The 14,732-nt window shown below is 36.9% G+C and overlaps 1 protein-coding gene across 1 annotated transcript; it reads right to left on the bottom strand.

The window, feature by feature from the left end:
- Window positions 1-6,557: 6,557 nt before the first annotated feature.
- LOC115929345 lies at window positions 6,558-11,929 on the bottom strand. Its single transcript, XM_030998148.1, has 3 exons — window positions 11,733-11,929; window positions 7,682-7,841; window positions 6,558-6,978 (listed from the first exon to the last, which is right to left on the bottom strand). Exons 1-3 carry the CDS (start codon window positions 11,880-11,882, stop codon window positions 6,920-6,922), a joined length of 369 nt encoding a protein of 122 aa, XP_030854008.1. The 5' UTR covers window positions 11,883-11,929; the 3' UTR covers window positions 6,558-6,919.
- Window positions 11,930-14,732: the final 2,803 nt, after the last annotated feature.

Below are 14,732 nucleotides of genomic sequence, written 5' to 3'. Positions count from 1 at the left end.
AAAGGTAATGTATGAGAGTATTATTGAAAGCATATTAACTAAGTACTCTAGAATGCAAAGACTCTCCGGAGTCATACATTTTGCACAATAAATTTTTAGTACTATGCGAATTTCGCCGGTAAATATTTTCTCACGATTTTGGCCCCTTCCCTACCAGATCGTATTGATATTTCCCTAACTTTCTTCCTATCTCCTTCTCTCTCTCTCTCTCTTCTCTATCTCATTCTCTCCCTCTCTCTCTCTCTCTCTCTCTCTCCCCTTTCTCATTTCCTCTTTCTCTCCCTCTGTCTTTCTCTTTTCTTTCTCTATGCTCTCTTGGGAATTTCTTTATAGTATGTTACATTTATTTCAGGTTCATTGCAATGATGTCTACAATGTTGAATACTTGGGCTGATTTTACCGAGTCTACAGATCGTACTGATATTTCCCTAACTTTCTTCCTATCCTCTTTCTCTCTCTCTCTCTCTCTCTCTCTTTCTCTTGTCTTTTTTGTCTTTTTCTCATTTTCTCCCCGCTCTCTCTCCCTCTATCTTACCCTCTTATCTTTCTATGCTCTCTTGGGAATATCTTTATTGTATTTTAATTCTTATGCATTTTAATTTTCTTTTTATTGGACTCTCGGTCTGTGCCTGATTTAGTTATTGCACAGCTCGAGAGCCCTCTTTTGATGAAATTGTAATGATGTATACTTATTGTTGTTGTTGTTTATATGTCCTTTTTGCAATATTTACTGATAATAGTTCAGTTATTTGATATTTTAACTTATGTAAATTGTGTATTTATTAATTACTGCTATTTTATTATGTATATTTGATTTAAATTTTATTTTGTACCCAAGACAGTTGTCAGTCTTTGGACTGTTTGCTCTTGGTTTTTGATGTTTTGATTTCAATAAAAGCCTATATATATCTTACCAGTATTAAATTTCCATTTCCTAAATAAACCCGTGAAACCTCGGTCTTTCGATACACAAAAGAAGATTACTAAATTTGGCACTCGGTTTAATGGTCCAGGTTTGTTTGAGACTAGAATGCCTTTGCATGATTTCATTAATGAGATATATCTCAGATCAAATCATATACTGAGTGATGTAATCGAACACTATTATAGTATCAAATTTCCATTTTCCTAAATAAACCCGGGAAACCTCGGTCTTTCGATACACAAAAGAAGATTACTAAATTTGGCACTCGGTTTAATGGTCCAGGTTTGTTTGAGACTAGAATGCCTTTGCATGGTTTCATTAATGAGATATATCTCAGATCAAATCATATACTGAGTGATGTAATCGAACACTATTATAGAATCAAATTTCCATTTTCCTAAATAAACCCGGGAAACCTCGGTCTTTCGATACACAAAAGAAGATTACTAAATTTGGCGCATGGTTTAATGGGGTAATTGGCACTCGGCTAAAGGTGTTGGTTTGTTTGAGACTATAAAGCCTTTAGATGGTTTCATTAATGAGATATATATCGAATCAAATCAGACTTTAATAGTGATGTTATCGAGCATCTTAACAGTATTAAATTTACATTTTCCTAAATAAACCCGTGAAACCTCGATCTTTCGATACACAAAAGAAGATTACTTAATACTTACTGTGTATATATTTCAAGAACAACATAACACAACAATAAACAATTATACCCTTTTTTATGCATCGTTATTATTATTCCATGAAAAATCATGGACTATAAGTTTTATGAAACAAGTTTAAGTCAGTCGATCTTTTGCAGAGACTTTTAATTTCGTTCAACTGCCGAGTTTAATAAGCGAGTTAGATTCTGCGCATGCGCGAAAAATCCTCCGTGACCTTTTCGCTGGATCAATTGGGATACATATTGGTCGGTGCTGTGCTTACACACAACAGTGAACGGGGAATGTTAGCATTTATCACGTACTAGATACGATTTTTTTTTTACATCATGACATCATTCCTTTTCTACAAATCATCTTGAGCTGGTAACTGGATATATTTTCCTTCTTTTCCTTTTGTTTTGTACGTGATCAGCAAATGATTAAGTATTTTTCTTCTTTGCAATCGGCAGTTGCCTCCACAGAGGCGAAAGTATGCCGTGTCCCGACTGGTGCCCCATATAGTATATTTTGTGTAAGCCGTCTGCTTCGCATGGCAATCGTTAAAAAAGGTCGTGATTCTGACCTTAAAATTTGATAACCGGTGTTAATAATAACTCATATGAAGGCTCTTCCATGCTAGTTCAGCCTGTATATCACTTAAAATAATTATGGCCTACTTGATCTAAACTTACCTGATTACGCATATTTTGTTTGTTTTGCCTGATCATGTTGATTGAACTGAAGTGAAGAAAAAGAGTGACTAAATTCAGACTAAAGCTAGATCTCTAGTCTATGTAATCGAAACAAAAGACACTGAGACCGATTTGAATTTAAGAAATGTATACAAAACCGTATAACAAGGACTGGACTTCTAGTTATACCTATCCATTGACTAAAATAAGTAGTTTCACTTCACTTCCTGTTAAATTCTTTCAATCAATGACAATGAATGCTGCCACTGTGCCAGCTGTAAATTCACCTTCACTGTCCTGCTTGCCCAAAGACATCATAAGCAGTGCTGATGTTCTCTTGGCATTGCCAATGGGATGTTATTCCATTACAGCTAGCATGTGTTATACCCCTTCACATACACGGATTTTGCTTACGAGTCCTTACGGATCGCCAACTCGTAGTCAATCGCAAGAATCCGTAAATAACTTGCTGGTATCCGTAAAAAACTCGTCACAACTTGCAACAAATCGTAGACACTCTTAAGGATCCGTGAAAGGAGAGGCACATTTTTTGACATGTCAAAAATCTTCTTACGATTGTCCACGGATTGATTTGTACGTAAATAGCTCGTAAACAGCTCGTAACAATCCGTAAACATCCGTAACCGCTCGCAACAACACGTGACCATCCGTTAACTGCTCGCAAGAATCCGTAAATGACTCGTAACAGATTTTTATAACGATTCATTGCGGTTAGTTTACAATTTGTTTACGGATTATTTACGGATTATTGCGAGCAGTTTACAGATGGTTACGTGTGATTACGTGTGTTTACGATTTTATTCGGGTCATTTTACGATGGCATTACGGATTGAAACGGGATATTACGAGAATTTTAGATGTTATTACGAGTACTTTACGAATAGATACGCATACTTTACGTATGCTTACAAACTTTTTTACGATTTGGGGAAAGGTATAAAAGCTGCAAATTCGAACACTTCATTTTCAGTTGTTATTTTTTGGCTAAAAATCGTAAGGACTCGTAAATACTCGTAACTTACTTGTAACTACTCGTAACAACACGTAAACTCTTTATTTAAAAAAAAATATTTTTCTCTCTTTTTTACAATCAGACTATCATCATGGGGAGAATCTGTGCTGTTATTGGGTGCTCAAACAGTACATTCAAGCTTGATAAATGGTATTCACAATTGTGTGACAGACATGGCCTGAAATATGGGGCCTGCGTATGCACACCACCTTTTGTACCATTCCCTTTTCCTTTGCAAAATAAAGATGCAGACGGCCGTCGACGATGGATAAAGGCGATAAATCGAAAACGTCCAAATGGCAAAAACTGGGAACCAACGTATGGAGATAGGGTTTGCTCATATCACTTTCGAGATGGACAACCTAGTGCAGCGTGGCCAGACCCAACAATGAATCTGGGATACAGCTCAGCACACCAGTCTTCACATAAATCTCCTCGTCGCCTCAGTGCCCAGAAAAGAAGAAATCAACAAGTAAACGGAAGAGAAAGAAAGTCGACTTGACAGGAGATCCTGACTCATATAAAAACCTCTACGGCTAAGGAGCACTAGAAGTCAGTGAGACAGCTTCAAGTAAATAAAAGAGGAAATCAACATGTAAACGGAAGAGAAAGGATGTCGACTTGACAGGAGATCCTGACTTTCATGGATCCTCTACTCTTGATGAGCACCAAGAAATTGATGAGACAGCTTCAAGTAATAAGGAGAAAAGATCTGATCATATTGTTGGTGCACATCTCACTGATCACAATTATGGGCTACATTGTGATAACAGATTATGTACCTGCCTTGGCTGTGTTGCAAAGCAAAAACAAATTGAAGATCTACAACAGAGGAATAGTCATTTACAGGAAAAGCTGAAAGCTACAAAGAAACAGCATGGTAAGAAAGGTGATTTTGATATGACTACTGTTGTCACGAGAACTGATAAAACTGTCAGATTGTACAATGGATTTGAATCCAAAAAGTCACGAGTAATATGTCCTTTCCTTTTATTCGTCTGATGAAAGGGACATAATGTTTCTGGTGATTTGTTGAACTATTTGATTGGAGCCAAGGAGCCCTATGTCTATATTAATTAAGAGAAGCAAATATAGGCTATGCAGGAATGCAGTAATTGTGCTACAGTGTCATATGTGGTTATTTTCTCTTACCAACTATGCATAGTGGAAACTGAAACCGGTCATTCATGTTGTCAATAAAATGTGATTTTGATATGAAAACAAATTGTTTAATCTTATGATTTTATTAATTATAATATGATGTAAAGAGTGCATGTGCACCCTGCAATGTGCAATTCTACACCATATACAGGTTGCAAATCTGCACCCCTAAAGGTGCTTGCTTCCATCCCAAGGGGTGTATGTATGCACCCTTCAGGGAACAATTGTGGACCCCAAACCCCGCACCCTATATGGGACAAGTCTGCACCACAAATTGGGGTGCAAACGAGCACCCGTAGGGGTGCAGACCGCTGCTACGATAGCAGCCACCTATAGGGTGCAGATCTGCACCCCAAATAGCGGTGCAATTTTGCACCCAAATTGGGGGTGTAAAATTGCACCCTATAGGTGGGCTGCTATTGTAGCAGCGGTCTGCACCCTATAGGGTGCAAATTTGTACCATTATTTTGTAGTGTGTACCCCCCCCCCCATCAGTACGCCAGCGTTCAGGGGCTCATGTCTTCTCACCCCTATAACAAAAAACACATACGCTTTTACAATATTTCCACGATATGCGCGTATCGCTAATATGAAAACCTCCATTGATATGGGTGGCATGCGGAATGTTTAGGAAAATTAATTCCTGTTAACTTTTCTTTGAATGGAATTTTATATGTGATTTAATTCAGGTTTTTTTTTTATTATTGTTATGTTCTTTGGGTTTAAAAATACTAACCATCTTTACTCCTTTACTGCTTTTCTTACCCCCCAACCCCACTGTTTTGGTTCGGGGTGTGGGGTGGAGAGGCGGGGGCAAGTGCCCCCCCCCGCCACCCCACTTCCGGCGCCTATGTCCTACCCTTCCCCGCCTCCTTATTTTCATCATCATCACCATCGTCACAATAATATATCGTAATATTAATATTAATATAATATTATCGTTTTCATCATCAACATCATCATCATCATCATTATCATATCAACATCATCATCATCATCACCATCATCATCATTATCATAATCTACATCATTATCTCCAATATAAAAACCTGTGATTTTCGCAGAGAGGTGTAAAGGAATTGAATGCAGAGAAATTTGCGGGTAGAAGTATTTATTAATCAATAGGCCCAAACAAATTCCAATACCAATCCGAAAAAAACTATATCAAAGAGAACGACATTACGATTACGTCATGTTTATATATTACACGTAAACACTATATCTCAAACAGATATACAGTACTTATATTATCATTTTTGAAAGTATAGACATTCGGAATAATGAACCCTATTTCACTTTTGGAATAAACGAAACTTCGGAATAACGCAACAAAATGTATGAAACCCTATTTCATTTTTTCGGAATTATGACCCCCTGGTGTGGGAAATTTGGGTTTAGGAATAACCATAATTATGATGATGAACCTACGGATTATCATGAGCATTTGGAAAATTTAACTTTCGGGAAAAACGAACGAATGAATGAATTTGTTACCATTTCTGAAAAGAATATATTTACAGGGTATAACAAAACTACATGTATATGGTAATGGGACACCATGAAACGGCTGAAATGGACAATGCCGGAAAATATGGTTCCCTGATCATGCTGATTATGATACGTCATATTACTGGGATAATAATTAAACAATATTGACTGCCTTCAGGGCAATACGACATAATCGCCAGAACCGAAGGTGAGGGTGATATACAACTGTATGGATATGAGAAGCCGTATTGCCCTGAATTAAGCAGTTAATATATGCGCAATGAAAGTTAGAAATACCTGGATGTTGGATCTACAATTGCCCGCTAGTTTAACAAGCATTTTGCGTTGACTTTTCTGATCGGGCAAAAATATTTGTTCATTGGTTAACTGTGTATTATTATTCAATAATATTTCTTTCGCCCGTAGTTTTGTTGGCTTATCATTGAAAACTTGAAAATTGCCTTGCTCAGATGTCTGATACGGTTAATAATAATTTTTTTTCAAAACTAGTTAAAAAGCAAAGCACTTTATTTTATATCATAATAAATTAAGATAGCAAACTGCTTTATGATTAAATGCCTTGGAAATGGTTTATAATAATTATGATGTATTTCAAAACTACTTAAAAAGCAAAGCACTGTATTTTATCTCATAATAAATTAAGATAGCAAACTACTATGATTATACACCTTGGAAATGTGAAGAAAAAAAAAAACGAGTGCTTCCCATCCAGTTGTTCTTATTTTGTATTCTTTAGCCAATCTTATCATATGTGACGAAAGAAATGAAATGAAATGACATAAAATCATTAAAATCTTGGTCGGAGTCGTTTGTCGACCAGCTCAAAACGGAATGAGATCGGTGTGGTCTTTGACGACCACCACGCCCACTGCGATCTCATTGGTTTTCTTGGGCTGTCGTTCGGGTTATCGGTGCCTTCATTATTATAATTCCTTCTGGGTTTCTAGATAAGAACCATGATTTCATTCCGATGAGGCTGAGGGTCCGTTGGTTTGTCATAAGCTGTAAGAGAAATACAATAAATAAATAAGTACATCAAATTACTTGTACGTTTAATTTTTCTTAACTAAGGGTTTACGTAGCCTCATCAGCTTCACCCTTGTTCATCCTGATGGCCCTTCAATTGTTAATGTTGTTTGCTTGTTTGTTTGTTTTACCGGACTGCTAAAAAGTCATGTGTATGTTTGAAGGAAGCAAGGAGGGGACCGAAGGCTTTAGGTCCTCTCCGAGGGACTTGTTATTGCCAGGTACACATTCACACCGAGGTGGAGAGTAGCACATGTGGATTAGTGTCTGGCCAAAGGACGTTAGTGTCGGCACGCTGAGATTTGAACCCTCAAACCTTGGATATAAATTGAGTGAATGAACCACTTTACCACGACACCTCAATGATGTGATGATGATGATGATGATGATGACAATAATAATAATAATAATAATAATAATAATAACAATAATTATTATAATAATGACAGTAATAATAATAATTATAATAATAACAACAACAATAACAATAATAATAATAATAAATACTACTAATACTAAAATAAATAATAGTAATCATCTTTATCATCGTCGTCATCATCACCAATAATAAACAATAAAGAGAATAATAATAGTATTGTTGTATGTTGTTATGAGAGGATGGTTATCGGGAAAGTTTTCTTAAGTGGATGATTTCCACATGTACTACATAATTACTCACCTGCAATAAAGTACCAGTCTTCAAAGTATGTCTTGCCCTGCGCGTTGAGGTATCCACGAAGCTGTTCGTATTGCTCCACCGCATTGTGATTCTCGCCAACATAGGTGATGCCGTAGAACTCCAGAGAATCTGCCAAGTGCAGTATCGTCACCCCAGAGTCCTTTAAAAAAATGAAATCCACAATATCGATTAATTCTACTGAACAAAATGACTTAAGATCAAGTCACTTTGTACTTCAATCTTTCAAAGAGATTAATAGATTTGAAACATTTCCCGTTGATTATCATGTTTTCAAACAGAAGTTGTAGCTTTTTTTTTGGGAGGGTAGGGGGGGGGGGGTTACAACGTACCCCAATTGGTTCGGTCTTATTCAAGATTATTTAAGTAACATTTGGGCCGTCACTGCCTTTCAACAAGATGATAATGAGAAAGAAGGAATAACGAGTCCTTAAGGGCCTATCTCACTGAGCGGCGAATGCTTGCAAACGTAGCGAATTTGGGGTTTCGCCAGAGTTTGTAAAATGTTGTAAAAGGTTGCAAGAAAGATCGCAAACAGTTTTCTTTGTTGTAAACAGTTTTTCTTGTCGCAAAGAAATTTTGAACATGTTCAAAATTTCTTTGCGAATTTATTTTTCCGCAAACAGTTGCAGGCGTTTGCAAAACAGTCGTAAGCCTTTGCAAACGGTTGTTAAACGGTTTTGCTCTTTTTTTCGTCAGTTCTCTGTGTTTCGCCAAAGCTAGCGACCACGTTACCATATGGTTCCTTTATAAAATCGACCCATTGAGTACCAGTAGTTAGCAAAAGGTCTGAAACGTTCATAAATAGTGGCAAAGGATTGGCAAATAGTTGCTAATCTTCGCAAAAGTTGTCGCTAACATTTGTTTACAGTCGCTAATAGTCGCCAACTGCCTTTCGCAAACACTTTCGGAGACATTCGCTCAAATGTTGCTAATTGTCGCTAAACGTCACTTAATGTCGCTGATTTTCGCCAACATTCGTCAGAAAAGTTGGCGAATCCAAATTCGCAACGTTCGCAAGCATTCGCTGCTCAGTGAGATAGGCCCTTTAGATCCTCAAAACTGCCGATGTAAAGAAAAGCTTGATTAGAAAGTAAGGATGCCAGCAACTATAGTGGACCAGGCAGGTATGGCAGGCGGAACGTGCCATATTAATTACAGCTATACAACTTATATACCTCACCTTAAGAAATCAAGCCGTCTGATTGGTCGGAATTGGAGACGTGATTTTAGCCATTCCCGTAAAGAAAAAAAAAAATGTCAATACCGGTTTAGTCCAAGAGTGAGATCCCTCAAAACTCCGGTTACCATTAAAATAGCAAAATTTTGCTGCGATACCCATTGGTTTACGTGTTAAAATGTTCCTTGTGCAAGTGCTTTTTGTCTGCGATTCCCAATGATTGAAATTTTCAGTCATTTCTTAAGCAAAGATTACACACAGTGTCTCAGATTTTCAGTGATGTTTTAACCAATCTCTACTCAATAAATGGATAAGGTAAGAATTTGTGATAGATTTTTGTTTCAATTCGACATATAAAAGACATATCGACTGCTTTAATATTCGAGGCCTGGCTGCTTTATATGCTGTCGGGAACTAGCACGTCCTGCCATGACCCCTCGGCGGCCGGCGCAATTTTTTTTACACGCTAGCCTGGCCAGTTTCGCAATAATACTCGTAAAAGTGCGCTGGTGGGAAAGCCTACACATACATATAAAATACTATATAAATTTAGTCTTTATTTGAGGACAAAGGCAGCAAGTCTAGCACTTTCTTAAATTAACAATGCCTTTACTCATATGTGTAAATAGAATTGAAGTAGTTATTAATTTAGGTATGTGCACACAACATGTTATTAGTTCAATACTATCTTTATGTATCTCTTTTTTTTCTTATATCAAAATTGTTAAATTGATATCAATAATATTTTCAGTAATTCATTAATTCATATAAAAATTTACTGGTTCCAGTAACTTTCGTTTTCAATTGCTTCCATTTACAGGGGGTGGTTAATAATAACCCAAAGAGTAATGTTAAATCTCTGATTGTACAAAGACAACAAGCTTGGCATGTACATAACCAAGTCCTTTGGCGTCACTTAAGAAAGAAGGTAATCTTTGCTATAAAAGCCGCAAAGTCTTACCCACCTACAATCGATGAATTAATTAAGACCAATTGCCATTGCGTCATATGACGCGTTTCAACCCGTTTTTACAAACCAGGTTTGTAAAAAACGCGTCAAAACGCGTCATATGACGTACATAAACCTCGGTTTGTCGACAAACCTCCTTTGTGAATTCGGGCCTATAGGAGTGGGGTCTCATGGGGAATTTTTCACCATCACGATGTTTACCCAATAAAAGGACCCTCTTCATAGTGACTCTATAAAAAAAAAAAAAAAAAAAAAAAAAACACCGATAGAATTTGTCTTATGAACACAAAGTTAGGCCGTGTATGCTTTTCATACTGCCGGAGAAATTCACTCGCGTAGGTCCATGCTTGGGCGAGCCTCGGCCGCCGGAAGTGAATAATTATTGCGCAGTCGATTGCTAGCTGGGCGCGCTTTGATTTTGGATTCAGTCGGCAGCCCAACTAGCTAGCACTATAGCTCAATGCAGCTCGATTGAAGTCAGCGAAATGGTCATCAATTAATTTTACAAGCGCTAGATCATATCGCACTGGTGGAATACAATCATGGATCTACGGCGGTTGCTTCTATTTCCTTTATTACGGACATTACAGTTTATAACAAGCATTTAAAAAAAAAAGCAATTTGTCTGGCTGCAAATCCGTAATTTGGCTTCATACTCAGTATGAGGCCAAATTACGCAGGAGGAAGCAACAGTTTTGCCGATCTCGAGCGCGGGGGTTGTGGCTATTCAGCGCTGCACCTTTGATCAATACCCCCGCAGTTTTTCTCCCAAACCCATTCATATACAGAGTTTCATCAGAGTCACACAAGAATTTCACCTGCTCTTGAGCAGGAGAATTTCATTGCTTATTTCTTTTCTATTTTCTCGGCTATTTCCCCGGACATTTTCAGTGCAGGCCCCGTTGCACAAAACTTACCATTGATGGTAACTGTGCCCGCAATGGTAATTACCATGGGAACCTTGATTTTGATTGGCTGTTGAGCCCTGTTACTATTTTATTTGCTATTGATGGCAAAGTTCCATCAGTGGTAAGTTTTATGCAACGGGGTCTGCACTGTGCCCTGAACCTACCGCCATAAGGAATTCTCATAAAAATAAAGCTTCCCTCATCATCGAGATATGGATTGGCAAGCTGAAGTATTTTCTGGCGGGACAACGGGTTCACTGTCTGTTTAAGATGTTTAAGCCCAACGAAATCTGGTGTCAGCGAATTATGAAGCAATACATGCACATGTATATTAACTACTATATGGTACTATGTCCCAATTGCAGGCCAAACAAATTAAATAATAATAATAATAATAGCCTAATAGTCCACTCCAAATTTTATTAAACCGAAACGGAAATTCTTTTTGCCCAATTGATCGTGAGCCCGGCAGCCACTGAGCATCGCCAGAAATTCCAACGGCATTTGAAAGATAAAACTAATTTAGAACTTCCCTTAAAACAAAAGGACTTGAAAATGTCTGTTGAATCGAATTTAGCGAGCGCGCTCGTTTAATTAAATGGTCTGATTTTCAAACCCTTGTACCCAATGGTCGTACGTTTTGTGCTGCGCAAAGATTCAGTCAGTTTAATTTGGCTATTACAAGAAGTGGGTAATGGATGTAGACAAATGCTCATGTAGGCTACTGTATGTTATTACCAAAGAAAAAAGAAGTCAGTCAGTCAGTCACCCCAACTAGTGTCTGACAGTGAAGTCTAGAAAGTAAACGGGTTTACTTGCATGTTTCCTTGAATACTAGGACACTGCTAACGTTTAAATATTACAGATAGAATATACGTATAATTATGTATATTATATTCATAATTCCTGCAAAGTTCTACATAATTTGATGTTGGCTGAAAAGGGGATACACTACCTGGGCTTTAAGTTTTGTACCTGTGATGGGGTTGGGGGGGTTGCTTGCGAAGCTACAGGGATGAAGAAGAGCAGTTCGTAGCTTTGGTCACAGCAAGGGTAAGATCCTGATTGGTCGGAACACGAGGAATTAGATGACACGGGTATGTTTTCCGAGACTTTCAAAATCATTGGTTTCGTCTCATCAATCCCGTTGGCTAGCAAAACAATTCGACATGAAAGAAATGTTGATAGAATAAGACGAAGCAGGCCTAATACAATATTTATGTTTACAAGTGCCAAAGTATACATCCCTCCTACATTGGCTTGAAACAATTCATCAAGATTAAAAAAAGAAACGGAATATAACATTGCCAAAAAAGAATGTAACTTGCCGTTTCATTTTAGGAAGCGGAAGTTTAAAATCATCTGCTATCTTCACTTTTCTCCCATGTCAAATGACTGATTTAAAATGATATCCATGCTAATATTTTAAAGGAAGAGGGGGAGTCATTTGTTCTTGTTTGTTTTATTTAAAAAAGATGTAGTAGGCATAGTAAGATATCTGTGAAAGGTCCTCATACCATTTTCTTCCCTCGGCATGTCCCCCCTCCCCGCCCCTCCTCCCATCCATATATTTTCTCTTACTTTCTCTTTAAAAAGGCTTTTATATTCAAATAGATAAGGAAATAGGCAACTGGATTGCTATTTTCTATTTTGGATAATGCTTACAATTATTCTTAACAATAAGAGGCACATTGTACACAAAATATACGAATACATAAATTATGGCAATATTCTTCCAAAGCTAACGTAAAGAAAAGCTAGACGTAGGAAATCAAACGAGACTAAAAAAAAAACCGAAAAGGTTTTTCCATGTATAATTCGAATAGATGAAATTCATCAAGACATAATGATCAAAAAATTATGTAGAAGATAATTTTGATTTTATCAATTTATTGCCTAGTTATGATTATTAATTACTTGTTAAATCCGATTGGGGTACGTCTTTTTTAGGAGTAGAATGCATTATGCTAGTGCACATAAACTTAATTTTTGTTTGTTTTTGTTTTACAGCAGCTAACCAATGTTTCCAATTATTATCAAATACCCGTTTAAACTTATTGTTTTTAACATAGGTTTAATATCGTAATGAACGATAATATCTTAAAATGGCTTTGAAATAATTGATCAACGATAAGCTAAATTTACGTTTGATGGAAAGCGTGTAGTATTTGCGTATAAGATAATCAAATTAGATCGAATTCATTCACTTCCATAAAATCCAAAAAAAAGCTGACCTTATTTAAAGTAATTTTATCATCTAAAATCAAATTTTGGATAAACCTTCTTATAAATTTGGCAATCTCAAAATAAGTGTTCTATGCTTTCTTCGGAATTATAACAAAATGTACAAAAGTCTGATTCTCAAAGCTTACCCACAAAGTAGGATTGGAGGTAACTGAAGACTAAACCTGTTGCTGCAGATTGGTTGCAGGTTGGAGCGACCTTATACGCCCATACAGTTGGTTCTAACCGTCTCTTCCACATATTTGAACCAAATTCTTCTAATATAGTAGTGGTGGGGCACTCTAAGCCTGCAGATAGATTATTAAATAAATTGATAGATATGTTAATAGATGAAAACAAAATCAAAACAAACATGGATAAATAAATAAATAAATGCGCAACTAGATAAATAAATGAATAGATAAATAAATACTTGCATACATAGTCTACTAAATTCACAAATACACATATACAAATAAATTAATATATCTATTGAAATACTCACTTTCACATTGTTGAATTACACTATGAGGCTGTGGGGTAGGGGTCGGGGTCGGGGTCGTGGCGGGGACTGCGGTAATCGACATTGCGATGAAAGTGAGGAGACAAACTGCCAACATGATTAACGATTCTGTGTGAAGAAAACAAATATTGAAAAATCTTCTCAAACACGACGGCAAAGATTTTCGAGAAAAAAAACCAAACAATTTAAGTAGATAAAGCAACTAACTAAACAAACGTGCTAAGGGTGGAAATTGATCAAATTCTTATTTTTTAAGCAAATAAGGTGGACGATGCTCCGCATGTTAGTACATGCCAAGAAAACATCACTTACGGGCGTTCAAAATAGCAACAAAAATCGGATCGCAGCTTTGCGGCTCGTAAACGATGCTCTGCATCGTCATTGGGTCAACCCCCCCCCCCTTGGCAAAAAGCTAATCCGTCCCTGCTTTTTTGTAATATTTTGTATGCAAGAAATTGCCACTCCCGAGGCGGTGTCACGCAGAGGCCAAAAATCCGGATTTTAGTTATCCGGATTTTAGTTATCCTCTTAATTGCTGTCTGTCATAAATTATCTCATTAAAAATCCACTAACGAAGCAAGAAAATTCTCCCTTGAAAGGATTTTTCAAGGGATTTTTTAAGGGATTTTTCTGTGTAACACCGCCTCCGGTGGTTACATTTCACACTGACTATATGCGTACGCATGATTATTATAAGTTACGCGTAAAATAAATATAATTTTTAGGGCGGTTTGCAAACACTAAAAAGCCTACATGTAAATACAGGCTAAAGCAGCGTTTTTCAACCTTTTTTTTAAATAATCCGCATGACACTTCTTTCAAAGAAATGAAACAGTTTATCGTCACCCCATTCCTAAATACTTTACAGAAGATTCAGTTAGGATCCCTCTAACACGCGTCAAGTACCATCTACACTTTGGCAATTTTTATCTTCTAAATTTTGCGAGCGACCGGAGCAAGCGAGCAAAAAATTATGATACTTTTGTTATGATAACAAATGTACCTTATGATTAACACACGTGATAAAATATAGAATTAAGAGTGCGAGCATCTCGCTGCAGAAAACATGAATGCCAAAATCATTTGATGCGGTCAATTCGATGCACGAACATGAAGAGATTCGGGCTTCTCATTGGTCAGAATAATTATCATCTTTCTAAATGTTGCAAGCGAGTGAAACAAACGAGCGTGGTCAAAATGTAATTTGATATAAAGGATGTAATATATAT

The sequence above is a fragment of the Strongylocentrotus purpuratus genome, unplaced genomic scaffold (genome assembly GCF_000002235.5).
Source record: "Strongylocentrotus purpuratus isolate Spur 01 unplaced genomic scaffold, Spur_5.0 spur5_scaffold_4, whole genome shotgun sequence".
Taxonomy (NCBI): domain Eukaryota; kingdom Metazoa; phylum Echinodermata; class Echinoidea; order Camarodonta; family Strongylocentrotidae; genus Strongylocentrotus; species Strongylocentrotus purpuratus.
Note: the sequence above shows the minus strand (reverse complement) of the source record. Positions and strands in the feature narration are given on the sequence as shown.